At 55.4% G+C, this 18,517-nt stretch overlaps 2 protein-coding genes across 2 annotated transcripts; both read left to right on the top strand.

Annotated features, from left to right (window-relative positions):
- Positions 1–186: 186 nt before the first annotated feature.
- N7458_009304 (uncharacterized protein) lies at positions 187–5,946 on the top strand (the record flags this gene model as incomplete). Its single annotated transcript, XM_056912686.1, has 1 exon — positions 187–5,946. One exon carries the CDS (start codon positions 187–189, stop codon positions 5,944–5,946), a length of 5,760 nt encoding a protein of 1,919 aa, XP_056761535.1.
- A 304-nt stretch (positions 5,947–6,250) lies between these two features.
- On the top strand, positions 6,251–18,343 carry N7458_009303 (uncharacterized protein; the record flags this gene model as incomplete). Its single annotated transcript, XM_056912685.1, has 3 exons — positions 6,251–14,492; positions 14,562–16,714; positions 16,805–18,343. The coding sequence occupies 3 exons, from the start codon at positions 6,251–6,253 to the stop codon at positions 18,341–18,343; spliced, it is 11,934 nt and encodes a 3,977-aa protein (XP_056761534.1).
- Positions 18,344–18,517: the final 174 nt, after the last annotated feature.

The raw sequence follows: 18,517 nt of genomic DNA, 5'->3' as shown, positions 1-18,517 counted from the left end.
CAATCCGAGTCCAGCCACCCTGCCCCGACCTCCTCCATCATCAATCATCATCATCACCATCTCCGACATTCCGATTACACCTCTCCCTCCCTCTCCCCCTCCCCCTCCCCTCCCTAACATTCCTCACCAACTCTCTCCACATGGTGGTCTGTGCCGTCTGGGCATTCCTCTGAATCATTGCCCACCATGTTCAAGGCCCTAATGGGCGGGGGCCGGTCGGCGTCCACCTCGGACGCCCGCAGCACAACCAGCTCCAGCTCCAAAACCAGCCGCCGCAAGACCGATTCCAAGTCTGCCTCCAGCCGCAAATCCTCACGGGGTGACGACCGTGACCGTGGCTTGGGCGACTTGTCGGCCTACGCTCAATCTACCTCTGGCAGCAGGCGCGGCCCGCCCAGCGTCGCTGGCGAGTCTGTCGCATCGACCTACGTAACCGCTGAGCCCGATGCCATTGAATACCCTGATCGGACGGTCGTTGAGCGTACCCCGAAGCGCAGAGACAGTGACCGCGACAGCAAGAGCTCACGCCGCCGCGAGCGCGATCGCTCCGAGAGCCGTGAGCGCGAGAAGAGAAGATCGAGTCGTCGCAGTGGAGACGATACCTACGACGATGATCAGGATAGAGAGCGTGAGCGCGACCGTCGCGACCGGAGTCGCACATACTCGGGGGACCATCATGTTCCGCCCATCTCTACAACCATGCCGTCCAGCGTCCCAGGCGCCCAGTTTGCCGCCGACATTGCGGCCCCGGGATTCTCGCAGTTCCCTATGCAAAATGACAATGCGATGCAGCCGCCTGTCACCACCGCGGGTTACTCGCCGGGACATGATACTTCACCCGCGCCCTTTGACCCCCACGTACAACAGCAGTTCCCTGGTCAATTCCCGTCCGGTACCGCAGAACCTTATTTCCCGCCCAATAATCCAGCAGGCGCCGCGGCAGACTACTATGGCGATCAAGGGCAGTCGGTCGGTGACCAACCGGGTGTTCGACCGCAGCAACCTGCCATCATTCCCAATAGCCAAGCACACTTGATGGCAGCATCGCCCTCGGCCAACCCACCGCCCGAGCCTAGCAGCCTGGGCCAGGTTGGTGCGGCTGCTGCGTATTTCACAGACGACATTCCGCACAACGAATCACCGGATAAGCCGCCGGCAGGCTCATCATCAAAGCCCCCAAAGCCTGGTAAGCCGTCAAAGCCGTCGAAACCTAACAAGCCTTCCTCGTCGAGTGCTATTCCCACAGCCGCCGCTGTAGCTGCAGCGGCAGCGACTTACGGAGTGGGCCACCATGAACAGTCTCAAGCTGCCGCAGCTTATCAGCAAGAATCGTACTCTTCGACAACGGTTCAGCAAACCCACTCGTACTCGCAGCCGGCTCTGACAAGTACTTCCAAGCCTCCTCATTCACATGGCATCGGAACTGGCATTGGAATGGCAGCCGCCGGTGCAGCAGCGGGCTACATGATAGGCCATCAACATCACGAATCCAGCCCCACGCATTCATCGCAGTACACTTTCCAGAACTACGAGCAGTCCTCTCATGGTAGTGTCCCTCCGTACGGTGCTGGCCCCAGCAACGCTATGATCGCAGCGGGTGCTGTTGGCGCTGCTGGAGCCGCTGGCTATGCCGCCCATAACCCTGGTTTCTACCCCCACGGTGGCCTTGCAGTTCAACACCGTCATCGTGGGCCGCTTACAAAGTTTGTGGATTTCTGGCGAGATCCCGAGGGTGTGGGTCGGTTCGAAGACTATACGGAAACCATCGGTGTGTGCAAGTACTGCTTTGAGCCTGGAACCACCTCGATGAATGCACCTCGCAAACATCATTATCATGCGCGCCGCCATTCTGCTGATCGCTATAGCAGTGGAAGTTCTTCACGAGTGAACAAGCTCAGCCGATATCATTCCTCCGAGGACGAGCGGCGTAGTCGCAAGCGTTCATCCAAGAAGTCCTCTTCCTGGCTCCCGGGTATGCTGGCTGGCTATGCGGCCAAGTCAATTTTCACTGGCAGGAACTTTGATGACTCTTACAGCGTTCACTCAGGCCATGTCTCTGGTGATCGAGTTTCGTCATATGACCGAGAAGACGATCGGAGGAGCTACACTTCTCGAGGCGTTGTTCGTCGCTCTGGTCACAGCCCTCCGCGCGAGTATCACTCCGACAGCAAGCATACCCGACGGACGCGCTCTCGCTCACGATCATCATCCCGTTCTGGTCACCACTCCTTTGTGAAAGAGGCAGCTCTGGGTGCAGCTGTTGGTGGTGCAGCTCTCGCAGTTGCGAAGTCAAGTCGTCGTTCCCGCAGTCGCTCGCCTTCTCAGGTTCAGCGTCGCAAGGATTCCTCATCTAGCACTTCATTTATGGATGTCTCGCGACCTTCTGCAAAGTCTGTTGCTGGATTTACGTCATTCTTCACAGCCTCATCTGAGAACCGCAAAAAGGAGAAAAAGAAGCAGCGTTCTAAAAAGTCAAGAAGCTTTTTCTCCTTCAATAGCTCGTCTTCCTCTTCTCTTGATGCAGATCTGGCCTTTGGAAGCGGTTTTGCAAAGAAGTCATCCAAGCTCCAGAAGAAGAAGAAAGGCAAGAAGACTGAGGATGTGGATGCTGCTCTGCTCGGACTGGGAGCGACGGCGACTGCTCTTGCCGCTTCGTCTCACTTCCGCAACAGCCGTAGTACCGGCCAGATGATGGCTGCCAGAGATACTCGTCACAATAATTACACTTCCTCAGCAACCAATGAGGACGACGAGTGGGTCGATGCCGAGTCAGAGGATCAGTCCTCGGCGAGTGTCAGCTCTGCCTTGGCCTTTGGAGCAAGCAGTGCCGAGTCTGGATCTGACTCGAACAGCAGTGGCGGGTGGAAGTGGGGATGGGGCAACAAGAAGAAAAAGAAGGACAAGAAATCTTCCAAGATGGACGCCGCCCTGGCGGCTGGGGCTGGTGCTCTGGGCGGTGCCGCCATTGCTTCGGTTGCGCGCCACCGCGACAGTCGCCCTCCAAGCGAAGCTGGAAGTCTTCAGCAGGTTTACCCCGTGCCCACCTCTGATCCTTCCCGTTTCGATGTCGCTAAGATTTCTTCCTCTGTGGCTTCTGGCGGTCAACCACCTCTCGTTCGCCCTGGTCCTATTCCCTTGCAACAGCCCCAGCCCTACACTCCCGTTTCCCAGGCCGTGTACACCACCCAAGGAAGCTTGCCTGGGTCGATTCCCGCCTACAGCCCTGGTGCTGTTCCTCCCATCTTTGCCAATGAGTACGAGCAGTATAATGAGCAATTCCAGGGCTCCCGAGATGCTTCTTACATCCGTGACGATGCCAGCTTCATTGAGCGCCGCAAGCCGCACCGGAGCGACTCTTCGCCTGTCTTTCCTACGCAGGAGAGTATAGTGTCAGCCCCCAAGCGCCGATCTACGACCCGTGATCAAGCCTCTGTGTCTTTCGATCTGACTGAGGAGCAAGTCGAACGTGAGCGCCGCCTTGACAAACGCGAGCGAAGATCACAGGATGATTTCCGGGAAGAGCCTGTGCAATTAGTTGATCATGAAGAGGAGCTTACTCGTGAAGAGGCTGAACGTCGTGAGCGCCGAGAGCGCCGCAAGTACCGCGAAGAGGAAAAACGTCGCAATGTTAGCGATAAGGAGAAGGATTCCTCTTCTTGGGTCGAGGCAGCTGCCATTGGAGCCATCGGCGCTGCCGCCGCTAGTTCCATCGTCTCTTCCCGCAAGAAGCACGACGAGGACGTCTCCGAAGTTACCTCACGACACCGGGACCGCCGTGCTGAACGTCGCGCTGAACGACGAGGCGACTCGTCGGTCATCTCAAAGTCTGACGTTCCCGAGCCAATTGAGGAGAAGGTCTCGTCAGTGTCCAGGGACAGCCGCGAGAATTCCTCTTCTCCTTCTCGAAAGTCTCCCCGCCCAGCTCCCGTGCACGAAGACTACGCTGAATTCTTCGCCCCCGAGGAAGTTCGTCACAGCCCCGACCAACATTCGCGTGACCGAGACCACAGTCGTGACTCCAGCACGCCCGAGATAGTGGAAGTTGTGCCCGCCAGCGAGCGAGAGAAAAATAATGACGAGCCCCGTGACGACTTGCCGCAATTTGCGCAAGAACCTTATGAAGGTCGTGACCATCTCCCGTGGCCGGTCCCACGGCTGAACTTCATCGACCCTACCCCTCCGGCGAGCGTGAACGGCTCTGTCCGCGCGAACTCGCCGCTTGTTACCCCAGTTGAGCCTGTTCGCGAAGAAGAACCCAAGGAACGTGAATATCAGCGCGAGCCCGATCCGGAGCCGGAACACGAGCCTGAACGCGAATGGCAACGACCCTCGACTGGCTCGCGGGTCTCCTGGGGACCGCACCAGACCCATGAATATGAGATTCCATCTTCATCCGAGCAAGACCCACACTCCCCAATTGAAGAAATCAGCAGAGATCTGTCCATGACAGAGGTTGAGGAGGAGCAGTCCAAGGATGTCCGTGAGAAGATCGATTTTGGTAATGACATCGAATTTGCTGCTATTGCTGCTGCTGGGGCCCAAGCAGCTGGCTTTGATCCCTCCGTCGTCCTCAATGACCCGACTTACCACACTCGCACCTCGCCACCTGGGTCGGAGGACGAGGATACGTTCTCCCCTCATTCAAAGTGGGCTGTTCCCCCTCAACCAGAGCAGTCTCATGGATTTGTCGAAGGCGAGATTGATAGCTATACGCCGAGCAAATCCCGGGATATTGAGCCATCCGTTGAACACGTCATCGAAGAGAAGCCCTTCTACGCCGAACCGGAAACGTTCACCTCAGACAAGGATATGTCGTCTCCCAAGCGGCGAGACCGCGGCTCAATCGCCCAAGAGGTCATCGAGCAATTGAACGGGAAGAGTCCACGCTCTGGCTCTCCCGAAGATGATGTCTTCTCCATGCCCGGCGGCTTCGAGAGTGTTGACGTCCCTCGCGATGTTTCTCGTGATGATTCCCGCTCGGTGGTCTCCGCCCCACCCGAGCGTGAGTCTGAGAAAAGCAGGTCCAAGAAGTCGCGTCGCAGCGGTGATGATTTCAAGTTCCCCCGTGAGATTTCTTCGCGTGAGCGTGATGCTGTCTCGCCACCCGAGGAGGTCGAGGAGAAGGCCGATGAACAGAAGACACACCGCAAGCATCGTTCCAAGCACGGCGACAGTGATTCTTTTTCGGTAGATGACGACGCCAGATCTGCAATCACCTCTGTCGATGACTTGGATAAGTCTGAGAGACGTAAACATCGCCACCGCTCGTCGCGCGATAAGGACTTTGATGACACTGCCTCCATCGCGTCCTCCCCCGCCGGTGCTTATGAGAATGACGAGAAGTCCGAGCGACGCAAGCGCCGCTCCAAGCGTGATAGTGATGCTTTCTCTGTGAACGATGACGCCAGATCTGCTATCACTTCCATTGGCGATGTTGACAAGTCTGAACGACGCAAGCATCGCCATCGTTCCTCGCGTGATAGAGACTTTGATGACAATGCATCGGTCACGTCTTCTCCTGCCCGAATTGATGAGACCCGTGAGAAGCGCCGGAGCAAGGATAGCAAGGATGAGAAGGAGAAAGACAAGAGCGGGGGCATCATACGCAGCATCTTTGGCTCACGAGTGTCTGCCCCCGAGGGTCGTACTCAGTCCAATCAATCTTCTCGATCATCCTCTCTAGAGAAGCGCCCTTCTCGTGAAGCTGTGTCTGAAGCTGGTGTTGATGAGGAGAGACGCCGCCGCAAGAAGCGCTCTTCCAGACATCGCAGCTCAAGTGGAGATGACAAGGTGGAGGATGATGCCTCGGACAAAGAGGGAAGTGTTCCGGATGACAGGGATCTCGAAGAGTATAGGTCTCAACGGCAGCAGAAGGAGGAGCGTCGTCGACACAAATACGAGGAGATTGTGGAATCGGGAAAACGTCGGGAATCTGAGAAGGTATAGCATCTGAATTTTCCTTATTATCCATGTTGTGATCTGCTTTCTTGTATACACCATTATGTGCCATATAGTTGTTTTTCTTGCACCTTCTTGTGGATGGCAGCCTCGTCTTGGTCCTTGCACCCTGCCTTGGCCTGCTCCATGCACAAGAAGCCATCATACCCCCTGACCATTTGCACCAAACACACAAAAAAAAGAAATCAAAGCTAAGCATTTTTTTCTGGTATTATTCCATGTGCAGGACGAAAAACATTCGGATTTTAAAGACGGCGACGACAAATACTCTTTTTTAGCAGAGCGCCCCGAAATGCCGCCCGCGGCTGAACGCGATGAACGTGGTGCTTCGGGGCTTGAATCTACACTCGAGGGTGCGCTTGCTACTGCCGCAGGTATAGGCCTGAGCGAGGAAATCCTGCACCAACGTCCTCGGAGTCGTTCCACGTCTCCTCCCAGTGCAGAACGTGCCGTCGACCTGGCTCCCAAGTCCCAGAGTAGACCCTCATCGCCGGAGGTGGCCCGCGAGCTTGATCAAACACCCCATCGTCGTCGCGCATCTATGGCCCACTCGACGACCGAGTCACCCACTGCCGTGCCATTGCATTTCCGTCGACCTCCAACATCGCCTGGGTTGTCTCGTGCTGTGCCTGTTGCACCATCTCCTACGGCTAGCGGTGACTCTCCGACCTCCCCCAGCCAGACACGCCATCGCCGTCCGAACTCTGTCGAGTTTAGGAATTCTCGCGAGATTCGTCCCCTCTGGCTCGTTGAGCGCCATGGCTCCTCGAAGGGTGACCTGATTGAACCTGACGAGGTCTTGCCCTCGCTTCCATCTAGCAAGACTTCGTCCCGCGCCCCGTCCGTGGAGGACCTGCGCTCTCTCAACGATGAAGATGCCGTCCGCAGCTGGGAGCCGTTTGATCTCAACCCGTCCTTAATGGACCGTCGCAGACCAACTGGTCTGACTATCTCGACTTCTCATGCCAATGATCAGGCAGATGGGGATCTGCTTGATTCCCAGCAGGCTACTCCCACTGCGGAAGACTTTGGTGCCTCCACGGGATCCAAAAAACAGAAGCCTACGTATGAGTTCCATTCTCCGTCGGAACTCTTGCAAGATCCCGCTACGTATCCTGAGATCCCTGGATCGCCTGCTATGGAGGCTCTTCCTTCTGCCGCGGGCTCGGTGGTTGGTGCGAAGGATAGTGATGTCTTTGAGACGCCAACTGAGGAGAAGGAGGCTCTGTTTGATAATTTAGAGGCTGCTAAGGGTGTCGGGTTTGCGGGCATTGTTGATGCTGCTGTTGTTGCTGCTGTTAAGGAGCATAGCGAGCCCGCTGCCGCTGAGAATGAGGACACCACTAGCGTTGCTACTGAGAGAGAGTTGCCTGTCGAGATTACTACCGAGACGTCTACTGCCCTGGCACCGAAGTTTGGCGGTTTCGCTGATATCGTCAATTCAGCCGTCATGGCTGAGGTGGCTCATGACAAGACCCCCGCCGAGGAAGAAGTTGGTGAGCCTGGCACCGCTATCGATGAGCGTGCTCCCAAGGACCTTGCCATTGCACTTGCAGTGGAGCCTGAAGCAGTCAAAGAGTTGGTCCCTGAGCCTGCCGAGGATCCGGCTCAACCTGTTGAGTCTCAACAGACAGAAGAACCTGTTGCTGAGGAGGTTTCAGCTACCTCTTCTTCGAAGAAGAAAAAGAAGAAGAAAGGGAAGAAGGGCCAAGCTAGTGTTGATTTGTCTTCTGAGCCTGTGCCTGCTTCTGAAGAACAGACTCCGGTTGAGCCTCCCACCGAGGAGAAGGCTCCCACTTCTGAAGTCCCCGAGACCGAGACCCGTTCCATTGAGGCTGAAGCTGTTTCTACTTCTACTGATCAAGATGTTGCTGTTACGCCCCAACCTGAAGTTGAAGCGGTCGAGATGTCTCGCGAAGTTGTGCCTGAGCCTCTTCCCGCCGTGGTTACTGAGGTTGTTGAGACCGAGAAAAATGTCCAGCCTGAACCGGAATCTCAGCCTGTCGTTGAGGAGACCTCTGCTCCAGCTGAGTCGGATGCTGTCATCGCCACTGAGTCCCAGCCAGAGTCCATGCCTGAGACCCCAGTTGACGTGACTGAGCTTGAGGCTCCTATGACAGCTGCTCAAAAGCGCAAAGCCAAGAAAACAGCAAAGAAGAAGGCCAAGAGTCTTTCTATTTCAGAGCCTGCGGAGAGTACGACCGATGAGGTCGCAATTGCTCAACCTTCTGATGAGACTGCGGCTTTCCATGAGGACAAGGGTCCCGACGCTGAGGCAGGCGAGGCAACTTCTGCGGTTGTGCACGAAGAGCAGGATGTTTTCCAAGATGCCAATGCTCCAGAGATCTCTGTTTCTGTCGAGCAGACAACACCCGATATCCAAGAGTCGCGTGACATCAAGGAGACCGTTGAATCAACTCCTCAAGAAGCTCACCAGCCTGCGGATGACGTGACAAAGCCAATTGAAGAATTACAGTCTACCCCAGTCCCAGAATTGGATGTCGCCGGAGTTCAACCAGCCGAGGCTGTCCAAGTAGAGAGCACGACAGAGCCAGAGCCAATTGTGGATGCTGCTCAGCCCGACGATATTGTCGAGTCTGTAGCTGCCGCTGAAGATGCTGCGATGCCAGAAAAGCTCACCGAGAGCGACGACGATCTTTTCCATGAAGCTGTCGCAGAGCAGCCTGATGTCTCCGAACAACAGATGGCAACTGAGCCGGAAATCTCCACTCAGCCCGCTGCAGAGCCCATCGCTGAGACTGCACCGGCAGAACAGGAGCCTGGGGTTCATATGACCGCGGCGCAGAAAAAGAAGGCTAAGAAGGACAAGAAGAAGCGCAAGTCTGTTTCATTCGAGGATACCACAACTCCTTCCGAGGCCGCCGTTGATGCTCAGGCTGAAGGGGTCGCTAAGGAACTGCAACCTCAACAGTCGCCTCCTGTTGAAGTTGTTGAAGCTCTAGAATCCTTGACAAGCGGCGAGGTGCAGCCTTCTGAGATCGAACAAGCCACTGGAGAGCAGCTCGAACCTCCATCTGGGGAGACCAAATATTTGTCTGAACCTGCTGTTGAAGCTTCCAGAGACTTGGCCGAACCTTCTACCGAGGAAGCCGTGTCTGCTGCCCAGACTGACTCCTCTCCTTCTGGCGACTCCGAGCCAACTCCAACTCTTGATATCGCCGAGACTACTGACTCTACTCGCGATCAGCCAGAGCAACCTGCTCCTCAACCTGAAGCCGAAGCCGACGCTGAGCCTGAGGTGCCTCTGACGGCGGCACAGAAGAAGAAGGCTAAAAAAGACAAGAGGAAAAAGGCTAAGCAGCAGAGTGTGTCTTCCCTTCCTGATGAGGAGAAACTGGCTGAGCCAGAGTCTATCGAGTCTCAAAACACTGAGGTTACTGAAGCCGACCATGAAACTTCTGAGAGTGCTGAGCCTGCTGCTGAGCCGACTGTGTCTGCTGAGACTTCTGAGCCTGTTACAGCTGCAGAGCGTACCGAATCCTCCGAACCTGCTCCCGATACTCCCGGAGATATCTTCGATACCGCCACGGAGACCCCTATGGCCTCTGAACAGCCATCGATTGATGTCCCTGGCCCAGAAGAAAAGCGTGAAGAGCCAATCGCGGCCGATCAGCCCAAACAAGATGAGCCTACTTCTGGTCCAGAAACGGAGACCATCCCGGAGGCCCCTGTCGGAGTGTCTGATGTTGCTAAATCTGAAGAAGAGCCCCCGATCTCCGAAGACAAGCCAGAGCCAGAAGCCACTCCTGCCGAGCCTGAAGTCCCCATGTCAGCAGCTGAAAAGAGAAAGGCTAAGAAGGCAAAGAAGAAGAAGCAGCAACAGGAGAGCATCAGCTCTGTTTCCGAGGAGACGCCTGCAACTGATGCAGCGTCTCTGACCGACGCTGACACTGCTGAGGCCGGCAAAGAAGTTCAAGATGTACCCGAAGCGGATGTTAAACTCGTGGATGATACACCTGCCCCTGTTGCTGAGCCCGAGATCATCGAGACTAGCAAAGAAATTGACTCTAGCGAACTTCCTGCAGCAGAGCCCGAGACAATTCCATCGGTTAAGACTCCAGCGGAAGACAAGGCTGTTGAGCCAGCCGGCCAGGTGGCCCCTGCCTTAACAGAGGTGGATGCCCAGGTTGAACCTCCTCGAGAAGAGGTGCCTCTTGAGCCTGAACAGCCCAAGGAAGAGGAACCAGCCCAGCCTCCCATCGCTGAGCCTCTGCCCACCACTGAAGCTACAGAATCACAGCCCGTCGAGTCAGAAACTCCCACAGCTGAACCTGAGGCTCCGATGACTGCTGCGCAGAAGAAGAAGGCCAAAAAGGAGAAGAAAAAACAGCAAAAGCGGCAGTCTGCTCTTTTAGATGAACAGGATACAACCGAGACAGACGCTGCTCCCACCCAACAACAGGAGGTTGAGCCAACTGTTGATGTGACTCAAGAGGTCTCTGTTTCCGAAGAGACCAACCCTGTCAATGAACCTGCGCCGGCAGAAGCAGACAAGGATGTTCAACCTGAGGCTATACCCGTTGTTGAGGACAGCCCAGCCCCTGCCGATATTGAGAAGGAAGCTCCCGTGGATACATCCGCCAATGAATCTGTTACAACGGAGCCTCTTGTGGAGCCTTCCGCTGATGCTCTCACTGCGCCTGATGTACGCCTCCCAGAATTTACTTCCCTCGACATCACACGTATAGAATTGGCTGACCATTACCAGGAGCCCAAGGATGCTGCTACTGTATCAGAGGAGACTGCTACAGAAAGCCCTATGGTCGATCAACTCACTCCCGACCAGTCTCTCGAAGAACCAGCTACCCCGGTTGAGACTCCAGTGGACACTGCTACAACGGAAGAGTCTACTGCAACCCCTGAGATCGCGCCGGTAGAGCAGACTGAAGAGGCTGAACCGACTACTCCATTGTCAAAGAAGGACAAGAAAAAGAAAAAGAAGAAGAACAAGTCTCTTGTCCTAGAGGAAGAGTCGCAGCCTGAGCCAGTTCAAGAAGAATTGACCAAGTCAAATGAACCTGTCGAACTTCTCGAACCTGTCGAGCTAACTGAACCTGCTGCGCTTATCGAGTCTGCCAGATCCGTTAAGCCTGTTGAGCCTGTCGAACTCGTTGAGCCTTCTCCGGTTCAGACTCTTGACACCACCAAGACGATCGAGGAGCCTCAGTCTCTCCCTGTGACCGAAGAGCCCCAGAGCATCGAACAGCCATTCCCTGAAGAGACTGTCAAAGATGAGGCCATATCAGAACAGCCCAGCACCGAGACCGCCGAAGAACCTTCTCAGCCCTCTGAGGCCGAGGTGCCAATGACCGCTGCCGAAAAGCGAAAAGCCAAGAAAGACAAGAAGAAGCGCAAGTCTGTCGCCTTTGAGGATGAAGCACGTGCTACTCAGACCGAGTCTCAGCCTGACCAAGAACAAGATGCTCCAGCCGAATCCACTGAGCCCAAGGATGTTCCTTCCGAGGAGGCTGCTCCTACTCAAGAATTGAGGGAGTCTTCTAAGGATACTCCAGAAATCGCGGCTGAAACTGTTGAGAATCTCACCTCCGAACCTGAGGCTACAGCGATGGATCAGGTTGAAGCATCCGCCGACCAAGCAGTCCCTGTGGAGGTTGAGGGAACGGATGTGGCCGAGAGCGTGAAGGAGGATTTCTCAGCGGACAAACCAGCAGACCACGAAGTTAAGGAGCCGGAGGACGAACCCTTGGCTTCTGCCCAAACTGAGGAACAACCTGCGGTTCCCATCGAGCCTGAGACTACTTCAGACGGGATGGCCGACATTGTCGAAGAGCCCTCAGCTCTGAATGCCGAGGCGACCGAATCAGCAGCCGAAGCAGGTCTATCAGCTAAGGAGCGCCGCAAGCTCAAGAAAAAGGAGAAGAAGAAGTCCAAATCCGTGGACTTGACTGAAGAACTCCCTTCTCCCATAGCGGCCTCGCAAGAGGCTGAAATCCCAGCTGAGCCTCAGCCTGAAGCACCTAGAGAAGTTGAGCCCGAGGCGCCCCGGGTTGAGCAACATGAAGACTTGACATCGGTTGATGTCGATGTTCCCAAGGTGGACGAGGCCGAGGTTGCTGAAGCACCCGCCGACACCGAGAAGAACGACACTCCTGAGGCTGGTTTACCCGAGTCAATTGACAGTCCCGAGCAAGCGGGCGAGCAGGATATCATCGAGCCCAAAGAATTGGACGACAAACTGCCCGTGATCGAAACTGCAGAGCCCCCTGCGCAAGCGATAGAAGAAAAGCTCGAGCAACCCGCCGAGCCAGAAGCAGAGGCCTCTCTGTCCGTCAAGGAGAGACGCAAGCTCAAGAAGAAGGAAAAGAAGCGCCAATCCAAGAATCTCGATGTTGATGAAAATGTCACCGCCGAAGCCACCACCGAATTGAAAAGCCCTTCCGACGAACCAGAGAAACCTGTCTCGGACGAACCTGGTACACGAGAACTCTCTGAACCCGTCACGGCAAGCTCGCCAGCGGAGAACGACGGTAAAGAACTTCAGTCCCACGACATGGAAATGCCCACCACGCCGGAAAAAGATTTAGCTTCGACTGATGAGTTCTTGTCTTCGCAGGTAGAGCAGCCGCAGATAGAGAGTCGTTCTTCAGATTATCCTCCCCCACCCGTGCTTGAGCGTGATTTTGATTCTGGCGAAGGGAAGGAGGATGTGCAGAAGGAGGATGATGATGTTGTGCCAGTCTTGGAGCAACCGGAGGTGCCGAGTATGGAAGGAGACAAGAGTCTTGGTGATGTTGAAGAAGTCTCAGAGCAGAAGCAGCAGTATGCTGTGGACGTTGAGCCTGTACAGGAAGAAGAAAATCCCGGGGAAGTTGAGGTACCTGTAGCTGTGGAGGAGACATCAAAGCCCAAGGAAGAGGAATTGATTGAGAGGGACCCAGTTGTCGAGTCTGCTATCGAGGAGGTCGAACAGCCGGCCTTGTCCAAGAAGCAGAAGAAGAAGGACAAAAAGAAGAAACAGAAGCAGGAAGAGAAGGTGGAGGAAGAGGAAACTACCGCCCCTGGACCTAAGCAATTGCCTGCAGAAGAGAAGGACCAGGCGGAGGCCCTCATCGAGCCCAGTCAAGAGACCCACGAGCAGCCGATCGCCGAGCTTGAACCAGCTGCCGAGCAACAGCCAGCGCAAAGTGCCGAGGAAATCTCAACCGAACAGACCCGGGATCTCGATCTCTCGGTCTCTCAGCCCCAGCTTTCGGAAGATGTGGAATCAGTCAAGGACATCGAACCTACCCAGGTAGAGAATGTTGTTCCCGAGCCTGAGCAATTGGATGAAGCGCCGCTATCGAGGAAGCTGAGCAAGAAAGAAAAGAAGAAGCAGCGTCAAGCTCTTGCACAACAAGCTGAGACAGAAGCTGTCTTTGAGCCCTTAGAGCAAGAAGCTCAGGCCACAGCTGAACCGGAAACCTCTGCTTCCGCACCTATTGAGCAACAAGAAGATATTCAGCCTGCTGTCACCAGTGACGTCCCTGTCCAGTCTTCCATCCCTCTCGAGGATGACTCGAAGGAGGTTGAACTGCCTGTTATTGAAGCAGAACAGCCTATTGCGACAGGACATGAACGAACAGAGCCAGTCGACGAACCATTGTTTGAGGGGCCCAAGCCAGAGGGCGGCGATTTAGCCCCAGCTCCTGCAGATACCACGGTTATTGTTCCTCCTCCGGAGCCTGCAGAGTCTTTAGAGCAAGTGCCATCGGAGGACGCGCCGGAAGCTGCCGAGCAGCCGACAATTACGAGGAAAATGAGCAAGAAGGACAAGAAGAAGGCCGCCGCCGCCGCCGCTCTTGCAACTGAAGAGGAGAAGCCTGCCGAGCCAGAGCCTGCACTTAGCAACGCATCCCCTGCCGCCGAAGAGAACATCGACCTCTCCAAAGACGAGCCAGCTGTCGATGATACTCAGCAGTCCCCCGAGTCTGAGACTGAATTGCAGCGACAGGCTGCGGAACAAGACCGCGACAACACCGATCTAGTGGTTTCTGACACCACTGAAGATGCGGCTGAGAAGCAGGTTGCAGAGGGAGAGCAGCAAGTTGAACCTTCTGCTGAAGAGCCTAAGCTTGAGCAAGTGATTGAGGAGCCTGTTGTTGATGAACCTATCACTCGCAAGATCTCTAAGAAGGAGAAGCGCAAAGCCAAGAAACAAGCCGAGCAGCAGGTGTTCGATTCTCCTACGATGGAGGCCGACACTGCTCAAGAGGCTGTCGCCGAACCTGAGCCCGAGGATGTGGCTGTCAAAGAGTCAATTCCAACGGAGCAACCCAGAGAGGTTGTTCCCGAGGCTGAGCCTGTCGCTCAAGAGGAAACGACAGCCCAGGAAATTTCGCAGCCTGAGGAGCTGCCTATTCCGAGCGATGATTATCCGGATGAAGAGATCAAGGAGATTGAGCATAGTGAGCCCTCTGTTCCCTTGGGTTCTTCCGATGCTCCATCGTACGCAGAGGCCAAGAATGATCAACCCACGCTCGAGCTTGGAGATGAACGTGCTTTCGAAGCTATTGGTAAGTAATTCTGTTCAACAGAGCAACATGAGACGAGTTGAAAGATTGAAGCTAACCTCAGCAATGCAGATCCTGTTAAGGAAGATGATTTTGTCACAAATCCTCCGGAAGAGCCTGAGATGGTCGCGCCGCTTTCTAAGAAACTGTCCAAGAAAGAAAAGCGAAAGGCCAAGAAGAAGGGAATTGTGGAAGAAGAACCCACTAGCTTGGAAGATGATTTGCATGCTATCCCCGAGCCTGCTCCTCCAGCTGATTTCCAAGACGCAAGTGCCTTCGCTCTCATGGCCGAGAAGACCGAGCCCATGACAGATCCTCCGGTTTTGTCTGAATCAACAAAAGAGCCAAAGACGGAAGCCAAAACAACAAAGGAGATTGAGCCTGCGATCGACGCCCAACCCTCTGTCGAGCCAGAAGTTGTGACGGATTCTCCTCCAATTATTACCAATTCTCCGACCGAGGAGCCCGAACCTGAGCTGGAGACAGCCCTCTCGCGCAAAGCTTCGAAGAAAAAGGCCAAGAAGGCAAAGAAAGCTAGCCAAGCCTTGGAACTAGAGCCACCTGTGGACAATGCGATTGAACAACAAGAATCTGGCGTGGCTCCTGAGCCGGAAGCATTGACTAAGGATATTGCTGGTTCAGCTGTGCTGGAGAAGAAACAAGGTGATGAGGACTGGCCTGCAATTGAATGGGAGGGTGGCCATTCTCACAAACATGAGCCATCACAAGACAAGATCCCCGAGCCAGAGCCAGTGACGCCTATTCCTGAGTCGGAAGCTATCGGTGATTACGATGAGTCTGCCATTCCCTCTGCGTTGCAAGAGGTTCAGAGGAATTTGGAGCAGCTCGTCGAGGAAGACGGAGAAACTTGGTCTGCACCCCTCAGCAAGAAAGATAAAAAGAAGGCCAAGAAGACCAAGCGCAAGTCAGACCAGGCGGCCCTGGCAATCGGTGAACCCGACGAAGAGCCGTCTCACAAGAAGATCGAGCTGGTGCATGAATCCACAACTGCACTACCAGTGGAACTCCCAGTCTCTGCTCCCAAAGAGATCGAGGCTGAGCCACCTGCTCGAACTACGACTCCCGGTGGCTCCAAGATTGCAAGCCTCTTCCCAGGGTTAGAACGGGGAGGGTTTCGGCGATCGGTTCTGGACATCAAATCACCGTCGCTAAAAGATAGTGCTGAGGAAGAGACCGCAGCGGACTTGGAAGCAAATCGCGAAATCGCGATCCCCGTCTCGGAAGCACCCCTAGCGACCACTGATACCACCGACAAGCGTCACTTTGGCCACGAGATACCTACGGAGGAGAAACGAGAAGAGTTGCCCGAAGACTTGCAGGATACGACTATCGAATATGATGCTCCAGCGGTTAGCTACTTGCAGCCAGAGTCACCAATCGATCCCGAACTGCCAATCCACCGTGAGCGCTCCGTCGCAGATCAATTCCCATCGCCTGGTCATGCTGCCTCTAAGGAGCGATCATCCATGCTGTTTGGCTCGTCCCCGTCTACTCGCACCGAAGAAGCCTCTTCGCCCCGGCGACTGTTGCCCTCCCAGATGGATGCCCCTGATGATGCCTCCTGTGGATTGCGCCGAACTCCAACTGTGATCCACGGGCGACACCAGCAGACTCCCCGTACCTGGAACTTGGAGGAATCGTCTATCCCCGCTCCATCTTCCTCCCCGCCTCGCTCTATCTTTGGGGGACATTACGATGAGCCCCATTCCCGGCCCCGGACTCCGCTGGACCCCATTGCGGAGCAGGAGCCAGGGGACGGGAACCACGCATCCACGGCTCGCGACGGGACTCCCCGTTTGGAGATCAAGCCAGAGCATGTCTTGCCCCGACCTCATACTCCCGTGCGGAAGTTTACAGACAATGCCATGGCCCGAGAGACCTGGCCAACTCCGGACAATGAACACAATGACAAAACCCGGAGCCATGATGACCTTTCCAAGGCCAGCAAACTCAGCGGCGAGTCGGGATCACCCATGACCCAAACGCCTGAGCAGGGTATACCTGTATTGAAGCCCAGCGGCAGCAAGGGTAAGCTGCGTCGCACGAATCGCAGCACGAGCAGCGATCTGCGGGGCGCTAGCAAAGCGCTAGGCTCTTCCCAGCCTCCCCCAACCCTCGATCTCGACCAGCTTCCTTCTTCTTCCTCCTACGACCCTGTCACCGACAAGGGCAAGCGTCCCCTGCGAAACATGTCGGATGTCTATGTAAGTTGATCCTGATTTTTTTGGTCTTTTCTTCCACTTTCACTGTCATTTCCGATCGGTGGTTTTTGTTTGTTTACTAACGTTGCCTAGGAGGGATGGGGTGAGACGCCCAGCTCCCCACGGTCGCCCAGCCGACCGCCAAGTGTCCGCCGTCGTCAGAGTGTGCAACACCTTCAAGAGATGGAATCTCGCCTCGATCAACTCATCTCGGAAAATCGCCTCTTGATTTCCGCTCGCGATGAAGCCGAAGATAAATTGCGCAATGCGAGCGTCGCTCGCCGGAAGAGCGATCGGGCCCTCAATACCAGCGGCGCCGACTTGCGGGACAAGGAAGCCGAAGTGGAACAACTGAAGACTTCAGTAGAGTGGCTGCAGCGGGAAATGAGCCGTCTGACCCAGGAGAATGAGGGTTTGACGGCGTCAAATGCTGCTCTCGCTGCCGCGCACGCAGATGAAGTCAACACTGTGCGCGAGTCATCCACACGAGAGCTGGATGACCTGCGGTCGCAACATGCTGCGTTGTCCACTCAGGTGGATACTCGTGTGCGGCAAGAGATTGAGTCGGCTCTTGCTCAAAAGGACGCGGAATTGCGACGTCTCCGTGAAGAGCTGGAGGAAGCCCGCGACAAAGTGAAGGAGCTCCAGCAACAGATCGCATCGTCGCTTCAAGACAATACACTCGTCTTCCGAGACGAGGACTACTTCGATGCTGCCTGCCAGAAGCTCTGCGGTCATGTCCAACAATGGGTACTGCGCTTCTCGAAGCACTCTGACCACCGTCGCTGCCGCACTCTGAGTGAGCTGCACGACGAGAAGATCGCGGATCGTTTCGACAATGCCCTGCTCGATGGCTCCGATGCCGACTCCTACCTCTCCGATCGTGTTCGCCGACGTGATATGTTCATGTCGGTGGTCATGACCATGGTGTGGGAGTACATCTTCACCCGTTACCTCTTCGGTATGGACCGTGAGCAACGCCAGAAGCTCAAGTCGCTTGAGAAACAACTGGGCGAGGTGGGTTCCCGGCGTGCCGTTCACCGCTGGCGTGCAACTACCTTGACCTTGCTATCGAAGCGCCCGGCTTTTGCTTCCCAGCGTCAAAGCGACACCGAAGCTGTCGCTCTCGAGATCTTCGGTACTTTGTCTCGCGTCCTTCCACCCCCGTCACAGGTGGAAGCTCAGCTCCTCGAATCCCTACGCAAGGTTCTGAGGGTTGCTGTCAACCTCTCCCTAGAGATGCGTACCCAGCTGGCTGAATTCATCATGCTGCCCCCTCTCCAACCTGAATACGACACCAACGGCGACCTGGCCCGCCAAGTCTACTTCAACGCCTCGTTGATGAACGAGCGCAGCGGCGAAACCACCTCCAACGACGAGCTAGAGGCCCAACAAGCCGTCGTCCGCATTGTTCTCTTCCCTCTTGTCGTCAAGAAGGGCAACGATGTAGGCGAAGGCGATGACGAAGTCGTCGTCTGCCCCGCTCAAGTCCTCGTTGCGCGCCCGGGCAAAGACAACCGTGTCTCCAAGAGGATGAGCGTTGACCGTATGTCCGTGGATGCCCGCTCGGTCTATAGTGCTGCACCGAGCATGGCACCTCCCTCGGTGATGGACATGAGCAATGTGATCTGAGGCGTCACACTCTGATCGAGATTGCACCGTCACTTTTACTTATGACATTTACTGGTCATTGCAATTTTCGCAATATTCCCCCTTATGCTTTTGCTGCTGCTTTTCTCCGCTGGTGAAAAAGGCTGCTTCTATTTTGGCGTCTTCTCTGCAAACTTGGGTTCCTCCCTTCTAATA

This window comes from Penicillium daleae, assembly GCF_028827525.1.
Source record: "Penicillium daleae strain IBT 16125 chromosome Unknown utg000008l_segment0_segment0, whole genome shotgun sequence".
Taxonomy (NCBI): Eukaryota; Fungi; Ascomycota; class Eurotiomycetes; order Eurotiales; family Aspergillaceae; genus Penicillium; species Penicillium daleae.
This window is presented reverse-complemented; position numbering and strand designations above follow the sequence as displayed.